General features: G+C 39.8%; 1 protein-coding gene across 3 annotated transcripts in view; it reads left to right on the top strand.

The window, feature by feature from the left end:
* macrod1 (mono-ADP ribosylhydrolase 1) overlaps positions 1-26,463 on the top strand; it is a 150,372-nt gene that overhangs the window by 105,600 nt on the left and 18,309 nt on the right. For all 3 annotated transcript variants that reach the window (XM_085172504.1, XM_085172486.1, XM_085172496.1), the window contains one exon: positions 22,691-22,812. In XM_085172504.1, the coding sequence (XP_085028630.1) occupies positions 22,691-22,812 (122 nt within the window). The remainder of the gene's footprint in view (positions 1-22,690; positions 22,813-26,463) is intronic.

The raw sequence follows: 26,463 nt of genomic DNA, 5'->3' as shown, positions 1-26,463 counted from the left end.
GTACTTCTAGATAAAATGGCAGCTTCTGTTTGTTTCCCACTTGTATCTGTTTTCAGAAATGTTTCTGTGTTCCCAGATCTCAGTGGTAAGTGCCATGCTATCACAGCTAATACCTGACAGTCCTGTCTTCCTTTGAGATCAGTTGAAGAAGTGTAAATGTCCGATAAGTAATTATTTCAGAAAACAAGCTAAAAATATAAAACTGTATTTCTTATTTTCACTCCAGTAGGTCCAGAGCATCAAGATTATTTCAAGATGAGCTAACCTGGAGTTACAATTAAGGCTAAAACTATCTTGTTTATTATGGAAAGATGCATCTTTACTACCTGTTAAACTGTAACTGTTTAGCAGCTGTTTGGGTCCAGCAGGCTAGAGCTAGTACCAATGTAAGGCCTCAGGTGCACAGGTAGAAACCACTGATCACTGGGGAAAAATGTGTCTTCTCTGACAGTGGGTGAATGTTTACTGGAGACTGCTGGCTGTTGTCAGTAACCTCCAACACAAGCACTAGCAGATGGCTTCAGTCACCTGTACTTAGCAGATGTTTGCCAACTACCCACGAAGTGGAAGTAAAACTAAGAAAAGTGTGACTTTAACTAGAAATGTAGAGCGTTTCCCTGAAACTAAAAGTTGTGTCTTTTTGAAATGTGTGGCGATAAAGCACAACTTCTACTTAAAAAGCAATTTTTTCCAGTATATCTCAAGCTAGCAAGTATTTGCAGACAAGTCACCATCTTCCATGCAAACATGGGCAATTTGGTAATCTGCTAGCAACCAAAGCAATCACAAGGAGGTAGATGCACCTGATTTCAACAGGTGACAGCCAGCAATCTCCAGCAACCACTCATCAGTGTATCCAATCTTCATGTGTAGAATCATTACAGGTGAAACTATATGCTTTTCTAGCTACAAGACAGACTCTTAGAGTGTTCAAACCTGAAGGCAGTGTAGCTCACTGCGGCTTGGTTCTCCACCCCAAAATTAAAGTTCAAGGGTTGCTGGAGTGTGCACTGCAAATGCACAATTGGAAACGGCCAGAATGGGAGAGCTTAAATTGGTCCAGAACTTCATAAGGAGACAACCTCAAAGGAGTTGAAATCTGCTACAGCTTTAGATTTTTAAGGGTCGAGTTGTGAAACTTATTGCAACTTGTACAGGTGCAAGTACTTCCTGTGGAAACACTATTAACATACATTTGTAAATATGAGCCTGAATTTGCACCACGTTAATCACAGAACGGCTCGTTTTAAATATAGGTCCTACACATATTTATCACACCTTTTTTTCTAGATCCCAGCCCCTCCCCCCAAATAACACTTTTAATGTATCCTGCGCCTCAGTAAACCGTGGTAAACTTTTCAGTATTACTTGCAGATATTGCTTTCTGGTGTCTCGTGTGCCAAATACAGCACAGTATATTGTCTTGTGTTTTGGGGAAATTGGCTGAAAGTAAAAGATACTGTTTGGGGAAAGTGGGAATCGCACAGTTGGAGGTGGAAAAAAGATGGAGGGAGAGTGAGATGGATCTGGAAAAGATCAGACAGAAAAAGGACTGAAGGAAATAGAGAGGCATAAAGCAAGAGAGATATCACTCTGTCAAAAACTGGCTGTTATGCACCCCTCTCTTCTCTTCCTGCTTCCCGTCTCCCAATTTCTGTTCCCTCGGTGGCCAATTACTGCTAATTAAAATCCTCACTGCAGCTCTCCCGGACTCCCCCTCTTCTTCTCCTCTCAGACCTCCATCTTCTTGCTTCAAGTGTTGCCCTGTCTGTTTCTCTTTCTTTGAAGATGCGGTGCTTCTCCCCCGTCGTGATCAACAACTTAAACACCTTGTTTCCCTGCGCTCTTCTCGTCTTCTTTCTCACCTTTATACCTTTTCACCCTTCCTCTTTCCCCACTCCTAAATTTGGCTCTTCTTTTTGTCCTCCCTCCGCCTTCATCTCACCTCCCCCTCCACTGTTCCTATCATCATCAGCAGTAAGGTTTCTTTAGTAGTGCCAAGAGACTTGACAAGGCTCTGGGCTAAAGACTGTAGCAGCCTGACTGCGATACCTTGCTAGTTGATGAGTTTTTTTGCTTTTCCTGATAAGGTTGTCGACATCTTTGCTTCTTCCTGCCTCAGTGTCAGCAGTGCGATCCTTATAGGTGTTAAAAAGCTCCGTCAAAACTGCTGCTGATGAGGAGGAACGCGATGATGATGATCACAGCAGCAGCCGCCTTGGTGTTAATTCATTCAGTTAATTCATTCGCCTTGAAGGAGAATAAGGGAAGGGAAAAAATAAGGCTCCAGTGTTGCTTGGCTCGGGGAAGGGAAGTTGGATAGTGGGAGTGAGAAGAGTAAAGAACGTCTTTGCTGCTGCACTTTGATGAAGAGAATTATGTCCGCTCCTTTAAGCATCTGCATCTTGTTCCCCCTTTTCCATACACTCTCGTCCTCCTGTTTAGAATAACCGCCCCTCTGTCTTTTTCAGGGAAAGGTGGAAAGAGACAGGGAGAACCATAGGGCCTTTTACAAGACCTGAGCCTTCCTATTGTGCCAAAAACCCAGGCCTGGATTTAAGAGCTGTGTCTGCTTGGCTGAGCACAAACTGAGGCCGGGCACACAAAGGACCCGCTAGCCTTTTTCCTGCCTCCTGCTTTAAAGGCAGATAAAGAAAGGCGAGAGACAGATGGAGGTATGAGAAGAGGGAGTGAAAGGGGAGGGGAGGTAAAAAAGATGGACGAATGTGTGGCTGTTAAGTATGAAAAGCAGAAGCAGCGACTCGTGGCCTCCCAGGTAAGAATGGTGTGAGGCCACAGGAGGAGAGAAGGGGAGGGGATAGAGGCGAGAGACAAAGCCAAAAAAAGAGAGGGTGATGGCAATAAGCAGGAAAAAAGCTGGAACGGTAGACAAAAAGAAAAGCGGGTGTCACCGGATGGCACTCAGTCAAGTTCTCTTAAGGCTTATGCCAGTGTAACGCCCACTTATGAGAGAGAGCAGGCACACAAACACACAGTCACCCGCTGCATCTTTGCAGGCTGAATTTGCAAGGCGCATGCGAAATTTATTTAGCTTTTCTTCTCCCGCGTTACTCCCCGTTTCCCATCCTACCTGTCTGTGCCGTTTCATTTCATTATGTTGTTCTGTCACATTATTATTGTTTTAGCAAAAAGATTCCACGGTGTGACAGCGCCTTTATAAAAGAAGCAAAGCGGTATGTTTCATAAAAGCGCCTCGGTGCCGTCTGCAGGGAGGGGAAAAGGCTCTTGTATTATAATTAGGTCAGACGGAATTGTGTTTTTACATTTTGATGAAAGTAGCTTCTTAGCATCGTATTCTAATTGATCTGATAAGCGCTACAGTATTCTCGGGCGGAAAATGAGATAAAACTGCAGGAACATTGGCGCTTTGCAACAAGAGGAGCCTGCTGAAACCATCTCCGACTTTGGAGACGGTTTCAGATGCAACACTGATTAAATATTGTTCTCTTAAAGACAGCATTTGTATTTCAAACCAGTTGCATTCATAAAGAAGTGTTTTCTTTTTTTTATCCACTGACCACTGTGGTTACTGGCGCCTTAACAAATAAAGATTTTACAGTAAAACTATGTTAATCATCAATGCCTGGCTCAAGGCCAACAATAAAAACAAATATTTCCGTTTTTTGTTTGTGTTATTCACGTCACAGTAGATGCATATAAAAATTGACATTTTGTGGTTTCTAATTAGGAAAACTTCCAGTTTCTGAGCTTCCGGCTGCATCGTGGGTGCTCATGAATGAATGGAGCCCTATGGAGCTGTAGCCCAAAACATGATGAAAGAAAATGTGTCCTTTAATTAGCTAAACCAAAGAGTTTATGTTTTAGCTAGGGTTTGTATGTGTGTCATTCTGTCTGTGAACACAGTAGCTTAAAATGTTTGAAATGAATTCTGATAAAACTTTGAAAAGTCTAAAGTTGGGTCATGTAAAAATTTGTCTTAGACATCCACAAAGGTCATTGGCATCGTATTGTGTAAAGACACCTAATAGATTGGGAAAAACCAGTGCACCTACCTGCTAAACAAACTAATTCCTTTGTGAGGAAAACACTGAAAATGGGCTTGAGATTTAATGAACTGTTTCCTCACACATTTCTGTAAGAAAGGGGAAGAGGGAAGGGATAAGACGGGAGAGATCTGGATATCTAGTGAAACTGCATACTGACTGTCCAGTATATTGCTTGACAACTGGCTACAACCATTGCACAGAAAAGCTTTTTTATTGTCTGATATACGGTAGGATGCTGCCCAGAACCTTTGTAAGTAATCTCTGCTGAGGGAAAATCAAAGAGCTGCACATCTGTTTAACAGTGGGTTGCAATTCCACTCTTTGTGTGGGAGAGTAACCTAAGACCCACCGAAGAAAACACACAATACGTCACTGAAACGCGTAGCCACAGGGTAATGACAGCCATTAATTCATATTGCATGCCTAACATTCATTTGCAGGCAGTGTTAAATTTCTTCTTTACATACCATAAACTAACGTGTTACACGCTCAGCGTGTGTGCATGTTCTTGCAATGACAGTTTAGAGAAATTTAACCTCCTAGCAAGATGATAAAATGCGGCTGTTACATCCATTTTTTCGCATTGTATGCAGACGCTACAGCGACGGCTGATGTTGGGTAGACGGGAAAAATGTTTGTGCAAAATCAGCAAGTTTCTCCCTCATTAATCAACAGAGCCAAACTAAAAATACACAAAAAAGCAAAACTTATCTGATGAGGTGGGAGTAATTTGATTGCATCTACTCATTATTCTGAATAAAATCTAGTCTTTACTGTTACTGTAGCAACTGTGCATAATTACTTTCAGAATATATCTGAGCATACAGTAAATCACAGCTCATGATTATGTTTTGACTGTAACTTGGGTCTAAACCGAGGTGGCTGTATGATTGTTTTTTATTCTATGATCTGGAAAAAAGTTGGATGGATTCACAATAAAAAAATTATCACAGGTGGGAACTGGACCAACTACCAGTGAATGTATACTTCTGTAATAAATCAGTGTTTCAGGTAACCACAGATCTTTCTGAAGCAACCTACGGTGTGACCTGGCGTGCTCCTCTCTAGAAATGTAAGCAACCGTTGCTATTGACGCAGCCTGCACAGATATAAATGTTGACCCTGGCGTAGGATCTTCATATATTCACTGCAGAAGTATAAATTAAGTGTTAGAAGTAATTAACTTTTGAAGGCAGTCTGGATAATTATTCTGATGAAGGAAGGATTCTCTGCTATTTTGAGGGTAAATTGGACATTTTTCATCATATATCAGACTGGAGAAAGGAAAATTTGGAGACATCTTGATGTTCTCAAAAAATATATACTTGTGGATCCAGGAACTCCATACGTGGAGGGATTTTTTTTTAGCCTTGGCAAAGGAACGCTGTCTCAGACTGCTCTTCTTATTGTTGCTGACATGCATGTTATGCTTAGTTCACTGAAGAAAATAACTGTTTATTTAGTTGTGCAGTTCAATAATACAGATCATTTCACTGTTGCACAAAAGTATGCGAGGCAGTTGTTCTGGAGCTGTGTTTTATATTTTATCTCTATCATTTTAGTATTCTTTAAAAGTCTTAAAACCGCCTCAGACTTCCTTGTTAGGTTTAAGGTGAGACAGGGTTATATCCTCCTTTTCTCCTCTCCATTGATTGGATCAGGTCTCCAAAGCACAGCACATAAACTAAAAGGCAATTAGTGGATCTTTTTCAGGCAGCTTGAGGTTTTTGCTAGCTCTTTTCTACCAGTTGCGAAAACATTTGAGACATGACAGACAAGCTTGACATATTTGTTAAGAAAACGGGTCTGAGCGTCAACACCTCCTGTGCTCAAGTGACGTGTGTTGATATACAACACTCATGGCGCCAGTCTGAATAACAGGTGAGGGGCTTCGGTGTGTAGGAAACCTAATTACACAGCTTTATCAGCAAGTGCAGCTGCAGAGGAAGAAACTGCATCCCAAAGAGTTTGTTAAGATGGACAACCTGGAAACCTGGAAGCACAAAAGTGACGTGTGAAGGATGAGTTGGCAAAGATGAGGCCCAACGTGTGGCCAAGAAATGGCACAGGGACCTCAAATTGGCCATTAAATCCTCAAGGGACAAATAGGATTAAGTAATTGGATAAAGTACATGAAAAATAAGGTTTTCACAGTCCTTTGAAAACCTACGTAGAACTTCTAATTCAGTAGCTTATAAATGCCTGCTGCAGTAACTTAAGAAAATCGTTTTTTATCAGTCTTTTGCATCATGAAGTAATTTTTTTTCCACTCTTCTTTACAAGGTTGTTTCCTTTCATTGAGGTTTGCAGCTGTGCCATGTATCATTGTCCCACTGCATGAACCAGTTTCAGATGAGATTTAGCTGTTAAGAAATAGCCTCCTGTGACTGCAAAAGCCCAAATATGCAGAGTTTAGCTTTTGCCAAAGGTAGTGCTATGCATTATGTCCAGAGATCTCCACCTTGGTCTTGTCTGTCCAGAGGACATCGTTCCAGAGGTCCTGAGAAGTCGTCTTCTTCTTAAGATGCAGCTTTGCAAACCCAAGCTGTGCTGCCATGCACATTTTAGAGAGAAGAGGTTTTATCCTGACATCCCTTCCAAACAAACCAAACTTGTTCAGTCTCTTTCTGATTGTACTGTCATTGAGTTTAACATTGAACATACTAACTGAAGTTTGGAGAGTCTGAGATGTAGCTTTCGATTTTATTTTCTCTCTGTTGCATCATCCAAACTTGAATTTGTTGGGATGTCCACTGCTCGGAAGATTGACCACTGTCTTGTTTTCCACTAGTGAAAAATTGTTCTCAGTGTCGAATGATGGACGCCCTTTTGAGATTGCAACAGCTGCTTGCCAAAAACTGCCAAAACCTCTGCTTTTATGGAGATGGTTACACTTGCTGATGATCAGTTAATCAGGTACATTTGATTAATAGTAGCTGGCTGCTGCTTAACCGTTTAATTTGTATGCGAGCAGTAAAGATGTGCTCAGTGTTTCATGTGACTGTATAAGTGGTAGGCACTCCCGTCCACAGCTACTTCCCAGGCGACTGTTGACGTGTCATGTTAATGTTTGTTTTTGAATGGATACAATGTTTTATTTTCCACATTCTTTTGCATCTTTCAGACGTGCCCGTTTTTAAATGAACAGACAGAGGATTCAAAATCCCTCATCTGTTAGCGAAACTAAATGCACTCACAGAAGGCGATTGTGTATGGTTCTGAATGTTAAATACACGCACACTCTCTTACTGTCAGTCACACACACTTTCAGAAGACATATCCAATTTGTCTTTTTAACACTGCTCCTCACACGCGCACTCACATACGCTCCATAACGCACTATCCACCACACTCTTTCCTTCAAACATAAATCCCTCGCACATCCTAACATGCTTCGCTAGCTTTCCATCTCCACACTGAGTCCCCACCACCACCACCACCTCCTCCTCTCTCCCTACCATCTCCTCCACTCTGTGTTTCAGAGTAATGTGAGCCAGCAGCCGTAACACTGGGGTGGGGGAGTGTGGGGATGTTGATGTATGGTGGAACTAAAGCAACCCTGCCGATCGATAATGTAAACAGGAGCGAAGAGAGGCGGTAAATAAGGCCAACTCCTGACAGAACTGTCTACCTCAGGTGACGGAGAGAGTGAGCCGAAGGAGGGGAGAGAGCGAGAGATTGGGAGCAGGGAAGAGGTTGTGAAGGGGAATATCTAATACAGGGACATGGGGACAGACAAGGATGTAGGGCTAAAGAGGATAATGGAGGGATGGGGAAAGGGTGGAACAAATGGGGCAAGAAAAGCGAGGCATGGGAGGGATGAGGGGACTGAAAAATATGAAAGAAAAGAGGTGGAGAAAGACAGGAGCTGATGGAGGCACGGAGGAGCAAGTAGAGGTTGAGTGGATGAGGTAATGGCAAAAGAGGGAGGGAGGACAAAAGAGGAAAGTGAAGCAGAAAGATGGAAGTGAGGAAGAATGGATGGGAGCGAAAATGGGGAAAGGAGGGGGGGGACGAGTGGAGGAGACGACGGCTTCAGCAATGAGGATAAACGGCCGCAGCAATTATAGATTACAATTCAATTTTAGGAAAAAACAGTGGCCGCATCTGTTTGCAAGTATGTGGTAGCAGTGACATTTAACTGATGACATGCAGATGGATGACCAGCAAGTGACCTACTGTTGAACCAAATCGGGACGACACGTACAGTATGACAAAAACACACACACATGCACACACACTGGGCCGGTTTGTGATCCTAGTCACCGCTGGAGGCTCCGTTGATGCATTGGCGTGGCTGAACAATTCTTTGAGAATACCACGCACTACCACCGCTACGGGACCAGTGGGTAAACACACGCTCACGACAACGTAAACAATCGCACAGCCCGTGCACAAACACGCGTGGCGATCAAATGTGTGCCTGACTGTTTTATTATGTTTGCATTGTGCTCCGTTGTGTTTGTCGTTTCATTTCCGGTCGTGCGTGTTTTAGTAATTAAACAACGGTGCCTGTGAGTGTTTCATTTCAACAACTTTGCACTTTCTGATCAGTCTCTGCTGGGATTTAAAGAATTATCTGCAGCTTTCTCAAACACTATAAATTGCCTGCCAAGTGATGATTCACAGTGGTGATTCATCTTATAGCCAATTCTTGGGAGCTCTTGAATTTGCAGTTTTAATGACGTGCCATTTCTCACATCCGTGCATAAAATTATTATTTATTTATTTATTTGATATTATATTTTGCACTATCCTACTGTATATTACTGTATACGTGTATTCTATTGTACATATTGTATATCTTATTCCTCTGCTCCTCTGTCTCTCTTGCTGCATTGAGCATGTCCCAACAGCTCAATGCAGGGTGTTTAAGATACAGCAGTTAGTTACATAGCATTTTTATGCAGTCGTAATGTTTTAAACAGTGCACAACAACAGTGGCTTAAGGTTAAAGATATTTTATTAAAGGTTACAGTCGGATTTGGTTATTTCTTCAGGCAGGTGCTTGGATTCCTGAATACAAACACTGTCCCCATTAATTTTTTTTCTTTACCTGGAAATAGAAAAGGCCATGAAGAGCACTGAAAGTAATCAATAAAGTAATTATAAAATTAATTCTAATCTATATTGGGAGCCAGGCTAAAGCGGGGCTGATAGAGCAGGGTCTGTGATGAGCTCAGAATTCAGATGAATTTTTAAATCAGACTTTTACTGAGATAAGGCTTGTAGAAAGCTTGATAAACAACAAGTAAAGCTGATTATTGACTTTCAGCCAAGTGATAATGTGATGATTTGATCTCATCTTATTATTCTTCCTGTTTGTGCTGTTTGAACTAATAATTTTATGGAGGCTGTGATTAACAACTGTTGTATTTTTAGAGCTTAAGCGGGAAAATTGGTTTTTTTGTGGGTTTTTTTTTTAAAAAACTGACAAGTCAGAACTGTTTTGATAATTGTTTCATTATTTAATTCAATTATTAGGTATCACAGATTTCGTGTTTTAGCCCCTGAGCCTCTGTTTGAATGTTTTCTGCTTTTCTTGGCTTTTTGGGTTTAAAAATAACTATCATCTTGGGCCCTGGGAAATTAATAGAGACATTTTTGATTGTTTTATTTTTGTGATCTAATGACTCAAATCATGGATAGCAAATAGGTTGACACATTAATGCAGTGATTAACCGCACACTGTTTTTAGAATCGGTTGGATTATTTGTGATTTTCCACGCCTGTGTTGTATCATCATGCTTGTCAATTTAGCTGACGCTTTGCCACGACATCAGTGTTTATTGTGTTTACAGCTTAATAAGCTGACTCCTGGCCACTTTATTAGGTATACTTTGCTACTACTGAGTTCGAACTGCCTTAATTCTTAATGGCACAGATTCAACAAGGTGCTGGAAACATTCCTGGGACATTTTGGTTCACATTGATGTGAAAACATCACACAGTTGTTGCAGATTTGTCTGCAGCACATCCATGATGTGACTCTCCCGTTCCACCACAAAGGTGGCCTATCGGATGGAGATGTGATGACTGTAAAGGTCATTTGAGTACAGTGAACTCATTGTCATGTCTAAAAACTGGTCTAGGATTGGTTTGAGATGGTTTGATGTTTATGGCATGGTGTGTATCCAGCTGGAAGCAACTGTCCATAGATGGGCTGGAACTTATATGGTGTCTTTCTACTCAGTTGAGCACTCAAAGCACTTTCTGCTCCTCTCCAATTCTCATTCACTCAATCACACACACATTTATACAACACTTTTATCCATCCCTGAGCGCTTTCTAACATTCACACTCGCGCACACTCCGATGAATGCATCAGGAGAAACTTGGGATTCAGTATCTTGCCCAAGATACTTTGCATATGGACTCTATTGATCTAATTGGTAGAGAACCCGCCCTTTCTTGTGAACACTACGATCATAAAGGGATCAACTACAAAATTCAGGTAGACTGTGGTGTTCAAATGTTGCACAGCTGGTATTTAGTTGCCATGAAAAAAACATCCCCCTTCCATAATCCCCACCACCAGCCTATATTGATAAAAGGAAGGATAGATCCATGTTTTCATGGATTCAAATTCTGCCACAGAAATTTAAATTTATCACACCAGACAATATTTGTCAAGTCTGTTATTGTCCAATTTTGACGACCCTGCCTGAGTTGTAGCCACAGTTTTCTGTTCTTAGCTGAGACGAGTGGCACCGGATGTGGTCTTCTGCAGCTGTGGCCCATCTGCTTTTGACGTGTTGTGCATTTCAGAGATGCTCTTCTGCATACCTTTGTTGTAACAAGTGGATATTTGAGTTACTGTTACCTTCCTATCAACCCAGCAGTCAGGCCATTCTCATCTGACCTCTGACATCACAAGCTATTTTCACAGAGAGAACTGCCACCCAGTGGATATTTTCTCTTTGTCGCACCAACCTCAGTAAACACTAGAGATGGTTGAGTGAGAAAATCCCAGCAGTAGTTTCTAAAATACTCAGACCAACATGTCTGTCACAGTCAGAGTGACCCGAATCACCTTTCTTCCTCATCCTCATGCCCAGTTTAAACTTGAGCCTAAATGCATTGAGTTGGTGTCGTGTGATTGGCTGATTCAGTAGATAATGCACTAACAAATAGTCGAACAGGTGCATCTAACAAAGTAGCCAGTGAGTATACAGTACAGCATATGATCACAATAATGTGACTGTTCTAATATTAATATTTATTTTTATATTAACTGTTATTTAACTTTAATCAGTATCAGTGTCTAAGTAAGTCGAGCCCTTTGTCCTTCTCCTGGGAGTCTTTTTTTTAAACTTTGAGATGTCGTTCAGTTCAGTATATTGATGACTGCTTTGCTTTGTCATGCCTCACTGCAAGTGACACTTTGTTTTAAGAGGCTGACTCGCTTTCAAATAATCTGTGGATTACCAAAATTAAATGTGTGATTTATGCCTGGGTTTTCTATCGATAGGCTGGTGAAGACATAATGTAGAAGAAGTATATCAGAGTCCACACAGCATATTGTTGTTGCTGGCTGATATTGTGGTACTTAACAGCTAATGGGCCTGCAGCCGGTGCTTATTGAAAATACTGCAAACAGTGACTGGCGGGGGATTAACTCTGGAATGAGCTTCAGCATCGTCTCTGAGCTGAGATTTGGAGCAAATGTGGACTGAGAGGAAAGATGGGCGGGAGATGTGCAATCATCAGGGTTATCAAGTTTAATCCTCCCTTTGCAGATTACAGATGTTTGTATGAATTAGCCCCACGCCACCTCTTGAAGGATCATTGCTGCCGAGAAGCTGCGGTAATGATTTGTCACTCGCACAAACACACAAAACATTAACACTCGAGCTCTTGCTCTTAAACAAAGGCCTAATGTCGCATTAATGCACCCTAAAAACCCAATGAGCCGTAGCTCGAGCTGTTAGTGTCCAGAAGCCAACATTAAAGTGTTTCTGTTGCTGGTGTATTTAATAACCACCTTAAATTTCAAGCAATATGTTGGAAGTGATGCACAGTGGTGCCTGAAAGTTTGACAGCTGTTCAAATAAATGAATGAAATGATTTAAAAAAAAAATTGAAATGTTACACTTAAGAGAAGAGAAATGTATCCATTGATAAAAATGATGCAGTATAACATACCTGCAACAGGGAAAAAGTATGGCAACCTTTCCTGTGACCTCTTTGTGCAACAATAACTCCAATCAGACATTTCTGGTTACTGCTCATCAGCCCTGCACGCTGGTTTGGAGAAATTAAGGGCAATTGTTTGATATAAACAGCTTCATCTATAAGCTGTTTCCTCGCTTGAAGTGATCCTTCCACACCATTTCTGTTGAGTGAAGATGAGGGCTTGAACTCTGCCAATCCAAAAGCTTATCGTCGTTCTTCTCTAAGCTTTCTTTGATAAAAATAAGAGCTGTCATCTTGGTGCACAACTCACTTTGTTTTGAGGTTGAGGACACAGAAATGTGTCCTGATGGTGTTCTCTAAGATCGGTTTGTGTAATTCAGAATTGTTTTTATCATTGATGTTGGTCTGAATCTGGTCAAACCAGTGAGATGAACTTACTGGGTCCAGTTCTTATGCTGGAGAGGAGCATTTTCATTTCTTTTTTTAAACATAATACTATTTTAATTCTCTGCCCCACCCTGAGCCTGGTTCTGCCGGAGGATCCTTCCTGTTAGAAGGGGAGTTTTTCTTTCCCACTGTCACCAAATTATCATCTCAAAGAAAGAAAGGACACTTTAAAGAAATCATTAAAAGACAAAAATTACCATTAACACGTATAAACATTTCGGACCACAACTGTACATCCATCTTTTATACTATCTGTGATTCACACACCTGTCTTGGTTGTTTTAGTGGACCACAAAATGGTTTTGTAATGATTTCCAACCTGATGAGCATCAATAACTCTTTTTTCAAAATCCCCGGAACTCTAATTTTTCATGTCACCATAAATCTCCACTAATGTGTCATCTTCAAATTTACTGCTAAACTTGTGGGCAAAAATTGATCCTCTAACAAATTTGTAGTATTGGCACATTTTCCTCAGTAAATAAATCAGAGCATGTCATGCTTTCCCTCAGTTGGTTAGTTGGGTTTTCTTTAATTCTATTTTTAGAACCTTTGTCCTTTGCTTTATAAAGAAATTTAGAGAAACATAAAGGCTTGACAAACTTTGAAGTAGCACTATAGCTTAATCCTTTGATAATCTATGCAATAGAAGAATATTGGTTTATAATAGCCATGGTAATACATAAACAGGCTTTGATTGGAGCACTTATTATTCCTTCTGTGTGGGTTCATGCACTCAGACTAAGTGATTTCTCAGGGACTGCACTCTGCTTCATTAGTGAGCAGTTTGTTGAAGGACTGTCACGTTACTCAGACAACTCTCTTTCATTCTACATCTGTGGAGTCCACTGCAAGCAGGACTCTCATATCAGGCTGTGGTACAGACTTTCATCCACACGCTTCTGGTCTTAGGGGCACACGGAGGCATCACAGTGTTCAGTTTTTCATAAGTTGCCATAGCAGTAAAGCTCTTCGTCTTCAGCTTAATGATTGCAGGAGGAGTGTAGTCTGCTGAAACAGTTGCACAGTTCACATGGGCACGAAAAGGCACGTGTTTGAAATGTTGCCTTTCAGGTACAAAAAAAAGGACACAGCGCAAATCAAAACACTGACAAAACCTTCACAACAGTGAACATATTCACACTACTTGCCTAGAATTGAAAATCAATCTTGGTATAATCAATACTTCATCAAATAAAGCCTGGTTAATATAAAAGGGGCTCAATTAGCATTTTAGCCTCTTAGCTCATTGATTTGGCTTTGTGAGTTACAGCTTTGCTGTTATGCCCCACTTTGACCATTTATATAGAGCCATTTTCAGCTAACGCTAAAGGCTGTTGAAAAAGCATGCTGTACTATATCTGTCATGCTTTAAACATTGGAGTTGAGCTCTTTAACATAGGAAGTACTTTAGTCATTTAGTAGATTCTAGAAACACCTATAGCATCAATAATCTAAACTTATCATAACTTTATCAGTTTCCTACATTGTTGTGGAGGAATTTTAACCCCCTCTTCTACAACGTTGCTTGAGAGAAGTTTGAAGCCACTTGTTTATATATTGTCTAACCTTGGGGTGAAATTGTTGGACGTCCACTCCTGGGAAGATTGACAGCTGTCTAGAATTTGTTCCACCTGTAAATAACGGTTTTTTGAATGATGGACTTCAGTTTGTTTTTGGTTTTTAATGGCCTTTAACCCTTCCCAGATTGATGGGGAGTAATGATTGCCTCTCCAAAAATCATTCCGATGTCTTTCCTTTTTGGCATTGTTGTAATGCATATCTTACTGTTCCAGACAAGCAAACTGCCAAAACATCTGCTTTTATAGAGGTGCTCACACTTGAGGATGATAAACAAGTGCATTTGATTATCAGGAGCTGGTTGTTTCTTAATCTCTTCATTTCATATTTTCCTCATTTTTCTGTATGATAAATGACTGTCATTGTAGTTCATCTGAGGTTATATTTACCTAATTTTAAGAACTGCTGAGGGCCAGAAGATGTTCTGATAACAGGTGACATTTTATTTTTATATTTTATTATATTTTAGGTGCCATTTTTATACCTTGTTGCTCTTCCTCCAAATGGAGAACAGTTAATGCAGCTGTGTCAAATGAAAACTTAAGGGGTAAATAATTAAATAAAATGACATGTAAATACATGTTGATATCTGATAATGGAAATATAAAATTTCATTTTTTAAATTAATGTAATTATGAAATATATTTGTTATAGTTTATTTAAACTGTAGATTATTAGCGGGCTCTATTGTAGGGTCATTATAAAGCGCCTTGACCTTACAGTTAGTGTTAAATTCAACTGTATTAAAATTCAGAGTTTTTTATTCCTTAAATAGCATTTTAAGTTCCATTTTAGTTACTTTTACTTCCTAAAAATATATAGATTTTACATTTTCTGTATTTAGTCATGTGATTTCTACATGTTTAGTTTTTTACATTATATAAAATAAGAATAAGCGCAGGCGCACAGATTCAGAAGTTCACAAACTTCACTGCTCTCGCCTTTGTAGGCTTAAGTCCCTTAATGCTCTTCACATATGTGAAAATAAAAAATATTTTCTTTGTTCCATGAAAAAACAACCCATTTTTTTTTTTTAAACCTTTACATAACATTTTTTTTAAAGGAAAAACACGGTAATAGAACAAAACTACAAGTAGTACGACTTGCACAGGAAGTCTCGGTCATAATTCGGTATGTTGAAAATGCTGAACCAAAAAAGTTTCTTGTTTGTTCTTTGATTTCAGTCAGTGGATCATAACTCCACTTTCTGACCTGTATGATGAAGTACAAAGATGCTGTATATACTTCAAGGCCTGAAATCTGACAAATTCGTGCCATGCTGCTTCTAATCTGGCCTGCACCCAGCCAATCAGTCACTCTGCCTGCCACAATACTTTTGCATATCACAGTCTGATGTCGCACATTTCAGTTCATGCATTTGCACTGAGAAGCATTCAAATGAGTGACAAAAGGGTGTTTTTTACATCACACCCCATTTAATATACCTTCAGGCTTCAGAATGTTTGCCTCTTAAAAAAGTAGTATGAGATTCAAATCAGCTTGCGCCTCTTTCCAAGCATTTTCCTTCTTTCTGGAAGGCTGAGCTCCGTTCCTCTGCCTGGGAATAATGAACAGATCCTGCATGACTAACCAATCCTTCACTGATGTTGGTTATCTGTCGATGGATACAGCTACAACCATTTCTAACCACAAATAAGCCTGTAGAGGGCATCGGGGAAATGGGTAGAAGCGCACATTTCATTCTTCTGTTATGAAATTCTGCTTCTGAAAAAAGATCCCGAGATCATATTTCAAAAAGTCACAAACACTGTGTTAAATTGTTCTGCCTAATGGCCTCCAATCCTCAGAGGGTCCGATTAAAGAGGTTCTGCCTCTGTGCTCTGCAATCTGTGGCTTGTTTGTGTGAGCGACTGAAGCAGCATTAATGTCCATATTAAGTCGATTAATGATTAGACTTATGTGGTTTGAATTGTGAAAAGAAAAGTCCAGCGCACAGGAGTGAGTTGATTTTTGTTTTTGTTCTCGTTTGTGAAGTTTTGTTCAAGTTTTCAGTGCCTGATGAATGAATCCAGAAATAAATCATAGAAACAGCCTCTGTCTATAACTCTTTGAAAATATAATTGATCTTGTTACGGTTTTCTTTTCATTGCAGTGAGAGGACTAGCCAAGTCTTCCAATTCGACACACTTTTTATTCTCCCTTTTTGACAAATGTGAACAAATCCAGGCTCAAGAAACCATTCAGGTTCTATATTTGGATTCTCTGAGGCAACTATAGGTGTGCCATTGGCTCTTGTGACAAGTATATAATATTCTTAAAGCACACAGCTGCACAAAACATCATGAATAAATTGTTAGTTTTCCGTATTAATGCTTCCTATGACCTCATTTCCACCAGAAATCTCCTAAAAACATGTCTGTGTTAAATTCCGGTTCTTTTGGATTCTTTCGGGCCAAGAAAGACTCAAAAGTGGTCCTTTTACTTTAAAAATGATCTTAATTTTACATATCCGGATATGGAGACCTGAACACAAAACACACTACCCCAGGTCTGAAGCACAAACGGAAGCCTAGTTATTTATATACTTGCTCTCTACGTCACACCACACTTTAAGTTTCGATCAAACAGCCTAGTTGGTTTCACTTTCTACTGCAATTACCATGCTTCTGCAAAAGCATGCAGTTTCCTGTCAGCCTGCAACCTAGTTTTACACTGAAGTCTGGGCCTTTCATAAAACACACTAATCAGCATTCAGATGATATATTTCATTTCCTAACATCTGTCAAAAGGAACCACAATCCATTTGCACAATTACCGGATGATGAGAGTGACACGCAAAGGTCCTGCCTCGGAGTGAAGTGGAGAATGGATCCCGCAAACCACAACTAACCACCAGTGCCATCAATCCAACACCTGAAGAAAACATAAGTGAAAAAGCCACTTTCATGGGCAGTACTGTGTAAGCTGCAAGTCTCACAGTTGTGTTTTTACAGTACTCTGTGCAGTCCTGTAAAAAAACACTAAGTAATGGTTTCCTGTCTTCAGCTGGACTGGGTCTATTTCACATGTCAGATGACAAAAATTCACTTTCCATGGATATAAATACAGGAGTGTCTTGAAATTTCGGCTTGCCCTTTGGCGTGCTTTGAGTGCAATGAGTTACTCACTGAATCAATGGTAAAATTAGACTGTTTAGTGCACTTTTTTTGTTTTGTTTTGTATTGATTTATACCTCTGTCAAGTCTAAAGCTTTACATCTTCTTTCTTTTCTTGTCTCTTAACCACAAAACCTGGAGAGAATTTTTAATGATTTTGGGTTTGTCTAAAGCTAAACAATTAGGAGTGAGCGTGGCTGTGTGATACTGCTAATCTTGTTTTTAATGCCAAGTAACACCCAAGCTGATATCCCCATTGCCAGTAAATGTTTAAAAAGGTTTTAAAAAGTGTAGACTAAACCCATTTAATTTAAAATCATCTTGTTAGCGTAGGTGCTCTTTACCCTGGGCTGGCAGACAGACTGAACCTCAGTACACGACATAATAAAACTAACTTATAATTGTTGTACCCCAATACACTGATTCAGTAAAAGGACTAGGTGTTACAATCCCTGATAATAATGCATTGCTTTAAATGGAGAAAATCTTGAGGGATGGCTGTTATGAGGAAAGGCAGCCCAGAAACTTTACCACTGGCACACATCGTTGTGTGCCTCAACTTTCGGTCTTTTACACAAGCTAATCTGCCATTTTTTCCTTCCTTGGTTAGGTTTAGGGATTAGAGCTCTGATGTAGATTATCATATTAAAATTTGGGACACATCGTCAGTATTTGACCTTGGATTCATCGGGTGTTTCGGACATTATCACAGGACACCCTCATCCAGGGAGGAACTGCCAGGGTTGGTCAGGCACCGGTTTATGTTAAATTGTTATTTCTCTTCTTCTTTCTTCTGTTTAGTTTTCTACTGTTTATTTTTGTCTATCTATTCACTGCAACTGAGAAGTAATACTTACCTCTTTAACATTTATGGAGCGTCCAAATCTGCACTATCTACTGTTAAAGATCAGAGGAGAAAACACAGGCTTGGTTTTTAATTATATTGTATTATAATGAAAGAAATGCATGTAAATAATAAAGTAAATAATGCCATAATGAATATATATACAGTACTATACAAAATTATTAGGCACCCTTCACTTCTTTTATATTTTGCTTGGAAAATTAAATAGAGTGATTTCTCGAAATATTTGCAACATACTTAAAACACATATCCATGAAAAGACATAAAGTAAAGGTAATAACATTTTTATGAATTTGAAAGTCAATATTTGGTACAAGCACCTTTACTCTGGAGAGGACAATCAATTCAATTCAGTTCTTTTAAAAAAAAATATTTACCCTACATCATATATTGAAAATAAATTGACCCTGATTCGCAACACATAAAATGCAACCAAATCAAACAATCTTGTAATATCCCCCAATATTGCTATAGGGTTGACATTTTTAAATTAAAGGGTTAATAATGATGGGAACATTAACTCAAAACTGTAGCCCAGATAGACACAGATTACTTTGCTGCAGTCAGTGATAATTGTTGCTTTTTATCAGGCCTCTCTGTGCGGGCATCAGACCAGACTACTGTACATCATGAACAATATGTAATCACCCCTCACCCTCAACTGACCCCAGGACCCACCTCCGCCCCCACAGGCTGGTCCCAGTGGATGAGTAGAGGGCTGAATTTCTTCCCCAGCACACAGCTGAATACACATTTATGTCCAATTACTGAGTTTAGATATGGATTATCTTTTTTTTAAATTAGAATTGATTCTAAGACAGGAATCCTGGGATTTGGAAACGTCAATATTTTAGTATCAATCCACCCAGCACAGCCAGATTGCAAATAGACAAGCAGACATTTATATTATATCACATTGTTAGTGAGGGCATGTGACAAATAACTTGTCCTAGATGGATGTAAAAATAAATAATAATAATAAAAAAACAGGGCCCCTTTTAATGAACAGTGAGCATGTTTGAGGCTGTGATTGAGCTGTCTGGTGTGAGTGAAATCTGCAGATCAGTCCACACTTTATTCAAGACTGAAGTGTCAAAACTGATCTGAGGTGGAAAAAATCAGAGATTATTTCACCTCATGGGAGCCTGTTAAGAAAAAAAAGGTGTCTCGTGATGCTAGATGGAAGAAAAAAGCCTTGTATTGTTGAGATTCTTTTCAGTCTGTGTGTGTTCTCGTGTAGAGGCGGTGGTCCAGCCAGGTCTTATGACACCGCTGGGATTCAAGCTGAGCAACATGCTGAGCCTCATCAGAATGTGTGGTGGTGTCGGCGTGGGCGTGTAGAGGCCGGTTAAACCGCAGCTCACCGACAGCCGTCTCTGTTTACTAGTATTCCTGTTTTCTCTGCCTCTCCTGTCTTCCCTCAACCTTCACGTCAGTACGCTTCAGTTTATTTAGCCTTTATTTAATTAAATAGACAAATTTAAATATTTTTTCTGAGACCATAGAGTAAAACTGCAGCAATTAACTTGACAGAGACAGTACACGGTATCAATTAGTCGAGCTACGGCTACATGACTGAAAAGCATGAAAAAATATTTTACACAAAGCAAATTGGGAACAGTGAAAGATGGTGTTGCTGTGACTCGCTGAGAGGACAATGTAAAAAAAGAGCTTTGTACCGTTTTCGGTTCGGTAAATAATGGTAGTACTAAAAACTGTTTTCGTACGACACCATAGGCTGTGACAAACACCCAGAAAAAATGATTTGCTTGCGGCATCAAAACCAGTGACAGCAGTAGATTCAAAGCTTTCCAGCTCTGTAGTTAAAATCAAATGTTAAACCCTCTGGAAATTTAGATTGAAATAGTAAAAATGCATTTGTGATCTCACAGTTCAGAGCCTCATTAATCAGCACAGAAATCAAAGTGAGGGGAAAAAAGTAAAGAAATACTGAGAAAACCTAGTTTAAAATCGGCTTATTTTACTGATTTAAAGTGCCTTTTTTACATATCATAGCAACACTGGATCACCTTAAATAGACACTCACCAGCCACTTTGTTGGGTACACAGATTCAACTGCTTGTTAATGCGAATATCTTATATGCCATAACCTGCTGAAGATCAGAAACAGGGAGCAAGGTGATTGAAGCTGGTCTGAATATTTTAGAAAAAGTTGATCTGCTGGGATTTTCTCACACAACCATCTCTAGTGTTCAAAGGGAAGGGTTTGAATAGAGAAAATATCCAGTGAGCTGCAGTTACTTTGGTGAAAAAGCCTTATTGATACCAGAGGTCAGAGGAGAATGCATTCTCAAATAACCACTAGTTGCAACCAAGGTTTGCAGAAGAGCATCTCTGAATGCTAAAAGCATCGTAACTTGAAGCAGATGGGCTACTGCAGCAGAAGACCACATCGAGTGCCACTCCTGTCAGCTGAGAACAAAAAACGGAGGCTACAATTCAGGCTCACCAAAATTAGACAACAAAAGATTGGAATAACCTTATTTGTCATGAAGTTTATTTATTTCTGCATCAGCAGGTGGACGGTAGGGTTAGAATTTGGCTAAAACAACACGAAAGCCTGCCCGAGTACTGCTGCTGATCATGTCGATCCCTTTATGACTGCAATGCACAATCTTCTTATAGTTCAAAAATCTCAAATCATCTCAAGCTGGTTTCTTGAACGTGACAGTGAGTTCACTGCACTGAAATGCCCTCCACAGTCACCAGATATGAATCCAGCAGAGCACCTTTAGGTTGGAACAGAAGATTCACATAATTCATGTCAGTTGAGTTTCTAGCACCTCGTTGAATTCATACCACAAAGAATTATGGCAGGTCTGAAGAAAAATCTTGGTACCAGCAAGGTGCAACTCGCAAAAAGACCAGGAAGTGTAATTTATTAATGGGACGTTTACATTCTACCTCATTTCCAACTTCATGTTCGAGACTCAGGAGGAGGGGAGAGAAGGCGCAGCTGCAATACAGATAACCTTGAATAATGTATACTTTCCTGGGTAAAACTATTTAATTGGTCTTTGGTTAAATGAGAATGCCAAGAGTGGGAGTTTTTTCTTTTTTTAACGATCGTCCACAAAACATGAATTCCCTGCTGATTTTCTATGTAGAAAATAGAAATAAAATAAACGACTTGGGTCAAGTAGAGGTAAAAAATGTAAACAAAAGGCCCACATGTTATCAAACTTTAATGGTTAATGTGCCGTCAGAGACAGCACAATCAATAACAGTGGGGCAAGGAAAGAAAAAAGAAATGTACAGTTTGGTGACAAAAAATATATCCTTATAAAATGTTTTAGGCTTTTTTGCTATCAGCTCAAATGCAACTTGACACTGCTTTTTAGTTGATGTATTTTAAATGTGTATTAAAGCAAATTTTGATGACTATCACGTACAGATGACCTGGATTATATAGATGGAAGGCATCTGAGCTTGCACTTGCTTGAAGTGCGATCAGTACACTATGTGAGCTGACAGAGAAGGTGGTTTATTGAAAGCTTAATACATCCAGCTGGTTGCCTGATTTATTTGTTTTTGAAGTTATGATGAATAAAACTGTGATATTGGGAAACTCTGTCACGTAGTAACTGTTTGAAATGTGAAAAAGTAGGTTTTGTTTTGTTTCTTATTGTGCTCATTACTTAAGAAAACCATCCTGCTGTGTTAAAATGAAGGTCATCTTGTTTATCTTCACCAGTGTTTTCTGTTTTCCTAACTGAAAGAAAGAGATTTGACTCCTCAGTAGAAGAGTACAGCCACAGAGATGTTGCTCTAGTTGCAAGCTTTTGGATTTGCTTAGAGCACTTAAATAGAAGCTGTTTGGAGTCCAGAAGCAACGGCTAAAATACAAGAGGTGTTCCATTTAGCTGCGTCAATTAGACTTATGGTGTTACTGCCATGTTCCTGTACATGAACACAAAGAAACATTCAATATTCATTTGGAGCACGGCTAAACTGCATCACCTGGAAGGCTGGTAATCTTCTTCAAGCCCTCGAAGCCCACTCATCGCTTCATGTAGGATGTTCATGGTTTATTTTATCCGGAAAAAAAGGGATGGCAATTTCCAAAATTGCACCTCTATGCTAAACAGAATATCAAACCACAAATGTATCCACTGTTGGCCTCTTGGTGTGCACCAGCAGTTCTGGTCATCCACTCTTCTGATGATGGGCACGTTTTATCATACTATCAACATGGATAGATCTAAAGATTATAGTGTTAGTGCTAGTTGGCACAGAAAGTGCACTACTTTTCAGCTGATCACGAACACTGTTTACAGTAAGCATCATTTTTCAGGCTTTTGTCAGGGGATATAAAACATGTTTTATAAGGACTTTAATGTCAACAGTAGAGTTTATTAATAATATTTAAAATAGTTCCCTGATAAAAACTATAAATTTTAACTGCATTTTATTCGCAGTTGTCCTGTTACCTTTATTTTACTGCAGCTTCATACCTTTGACACTGTGTAAAGAATTCTTTCTTCCCATCTCTGCAGATGTGATTCACACAGTGGGGCCGATTGCACAAGGCGGAGTTGGAGAGGCGGAGGAGAACGCGCTAAGATCGTGCTACAGAAACAGCCTCGAGACGGCGACCGAAAATGGTGCTCGTTCTGTGGTGAGAATGAATTTGAGACGGCAATTTGAACTGATGCTGAAAACGGGGTAACGCAGGAGGATTGAGAGGTCAGGTTAAAAGTAAAAGAAGGTAAAGAAAAAGAAGTACTGAAGACTGTGACACACGAATAAAGAAGAAATCAAAAGAAGCAAATACAAAAGAAGCATTGGTAGGAAGAAAAAAGGGACGGGTGAAGCAGTCATGACTGTATGACAGGGTGCTATAGTTAAAAAAGAAAGCCAAGTTAAACCCAAGCCAGAAAAAAATGATCACTTTGGATGTTTTCAAAGAATACAGTGTTCAAACTGAGATGGATGGAGGAAGGGGAAAAGAGGTAGGAGTGTGAGTTGTAAGAAGGTAGCATGAAACACTCCAGGCAGGAGGTTTCGCAGAGAATGAAGTGTTAAAGCCAAAGAAAAAGCACCAAAGAAACATGAAAACAAAGTCAGAGGTGCAATCGAAGAAAACAGGAGCATGGAAGCGGCGTGAAGATTAATGCAGAACATTAGTAGCTTCGCTAGTAAAGAACAGGATTTAAAACAGACTTAAATGCATCAGTTGCAGGATTTTTTTTTAACCGAAGTTTTCATAGCAACAGCAATTTTCACAAAACTTCAAATTATTTGTTTATTGTAGGTGTCAGAGAACCTGTGAGGCATAGTTGCCTTCACCCTGAGTCTTAAGCTGTGCAGTCAGGTTAAATGAACAGATCTGGAGAGCTGGTGAGCATCCAGACATCTGCTTGTACTGACATATTTGACAACAGGTTGGAAATCTGCCAGACTTGAAGTTTACTGGCTGCTTGACTCAAAGGAGAACCAGTGGGGTTGCACAGACTTGGCAAACACGGACCTCACTGACTAACAGTTATAATCCTTTTGATTTTTAATATGTATTTATTTCTGTTAATAGCCGCATTTACCTTCTGCTGTGGTCTCTTCTCATTGCTTTTTCATTGCTGGTGAGTCTGCCAGCAATGTAAGCAAAATCACCTACAGTGCAGGAAATAATGCATGACTTAAATGTAACTGTTGGCTCTGCTGCAACTTTATACTAAAGTATAAGTCGACATTGTTCCAGTCTGTCTTAAAAACATCCGCCTGCTTATGCTTGTCTGCTTGTCCAATTTAAGAAAAAAAAAGTTTTTGGTCTTGGCAGTTGTCCTGCGGTCCATAGCGGCTGCAAAGACATGCCTCTTTTAATCAGATGCAATCTGAGCACTGCGGAGACAAAATCCCCAGTTGTCTTTGTGCTGTGAAAAAATGCTTTCCAAGCTAATCTGAAGCGATTAATTGGGCGACTTAGAGAAACAAAATCCAAGGTTAAATACTTTCAGTACCAAATTACCTCTTTTACCTTGCCGAGATGCAAAAGAGGGAATGTGGTGCTAAATAGACTCTAAACAATTCCCTCGCTCACATTCGCTGTGTCGGGAACCTGAAATAATGAATCTGCTGCAGATTTTTTGCAGCTACTGTTAATAATAAGAACAAATAAACAGTGCGGACGGGTGAGGACTTTAATATATACCCAGAGTAGAGAGAGTTGACAGGTGAGAGAGATGGAATAAAATGATGATTCAAACTGGAAATGTCATGGTTCATAGCCCACGTGTTAACTCACAAGAGGATGGTTTTTAAGACGACAACAGACAACACAGTTAAAGGCATTCAGCTGCCAGAACACAGCAACACTTACTGTGTAAAAAGCAGTGTGAGCTCTTAGAAGAAGGTGACAACTCTGTTTACCTGTTAACTTTTACCTGTTTGTCCTGTTGTTTGGGAAGGATCTCCCACTCAATCACAGCATTGGTGGGGGAAAAAGCCCATTTAGTGTTGTATTAAACTAATATGACACAATTACAAGCCCACAATCTGTCTAGCACTGCAGCAAGTCTTCCATTCAAAGCTTAATTTTCACCAGCATCATTAAAAAGTAGCTGTTGCAAAAATGCACCAAAAGTTTTTTAACTTCTTTTCCTAAAGTATAATAGCTTACGGTGTAAAGTGATTGTTTCCTCGGTGGCTGTCTGTATACCCACCATCGTAATTACTGTAATGATATCTGATTAGTGTTGCTAGCACAGCTGAAGCCGACGGAAGAATTCTTCCCTGCTCGGCCTCGTCAGCAAAGGATGATCAACAGTTTGGTCTTTAAATAGATGTGAAAGTCAGAGGCTGAAGAAAGGCTGCCATAAAAAACAATCAAGAGAAAGACTCCATCGGGATCCAGCAGAGAGTGTGAGTTCTGTGCAGTGCTACGTGTGTGTACGTGTATGGCTGCCTTTGTGAGGACCAGTTTGTTGTAGACCTTGAAAGTCAGGAGATTTGGGGAAAGTTGCTTTTTGACACATCGTCAAAGGTTTAGACCCGGATTTAAGCTTCAGGTTTAGCGTCAGGTTTGAGTCATGTTAAGGGTTGCTTCTAGGCCTTTGGTTTATGCTAGTTAAGGTTAAGTAGAGGGGATATGTCATGCATTATGTCACCAAGTGTCCTCAGAAGGATAGACATACAGAGAGTGTGTGTGATGATGATGATGAGCTCTTCAGAAAGTTATCAGATCTTTTAAAATTTTCCCCATTTTGATGTGTTTCATGCTCTTCTTCAGTTCATGTTCTCTCATCAGTCTGCACACAGTACTCCACAAGGTCAAAGCAAAAGCAAGGTTGTAGAGTGTGTGTATGTTTTTAATTAAAAGAGTGAGTCTTTTTTTCCGTTTTGTTTGGAGCCTTTATATTGACACACGCAATTAAGCATCCCATGTCTATCACTGATCCTTGAAATGCCTACAGCATGATCTGTCTTTTTGAAGTCATTGGACAAAATCAGGAAATATATACACATACCAGTTAAAATAAAGTTTCCAAAGATCTGCGAGATGGTTTTTTGTGTTTTTTGTCTTTCAAATATTCACTTTTTGATGTAGTTTTTGTGCTAAAGCACTGTCAGGGTGCATTTGGTTGAATTTGGTTGAAAATGAAAGAAATCTGGAACCACCAACACTCATCCTGCCAAAATCAGGAATAGGGGAAGAAGGCTTTGCGTGGACAGGTAACCAATAATTCAAAAGTCATGATAATTAGGATCCAGAGTTCCTTTATGGAGATTAGATGTGTCTAAAAGAAGGGCAGCCTTTGATAATGCGTTCTAGCTGTCAGGCCTTTATGGTGGACAGACTGCTTTGTCAGATACCTGACTCTTATACATCTGGCCTGATGAAATAAAGATTGAACTCTTAGACCACAATTCCCCACGCTGACACTGAGCATCGCCTAATTAATACCATTCCTCCAGTCAAACACAGTAATGGCAGCAGAAGATGGATGCAAAAAACACAGAGCAATACTGAGTGAAAACCTTTTCCATAATAAAATTTCAGACTCGGGCAGAAGTTTACATCTTAGCAAGAATATAAAGCACATTACCAAGTAAACTCGGCTCTGGTGTGGGAAAGTCAACCAAAAGTCTGGACCTGAAGGAGCATCCCAGGAGACACTTGAAAACGCCTGTGCACCACTGCTTCCCGTTAAGCTTCGCTGAGCATGAGAGATTCTGTCAAAATGAAAAGGAGCTTTGGAAAAGAAAAGCATGCCAAACTTGTGGGATTATTCCCAAGAACTCATGATGCATTGCTGCAAAAGGTGATTTAGCA

The sequence above is a fragment of the Neolamprologus multifasciatus genome, chromosome 2, assembly GCF_963576455.1.
Source record: "Neolamprologus multifasciatus chromosome 2, fNeoMul1.2, whole genome shotgun sequence".
NCBI classification, from domain to species: Eukaryota; Metazoa; Chordata; class Actinopteri; order Cichliformes; family Cichlidae; genus Neolamprologus; species Neolamprologus multifasciatus.
Note: the sequence above shows the minus strand (reverse complement) of the source record. Positions and strands in the feature narration are given on the sequence as shown.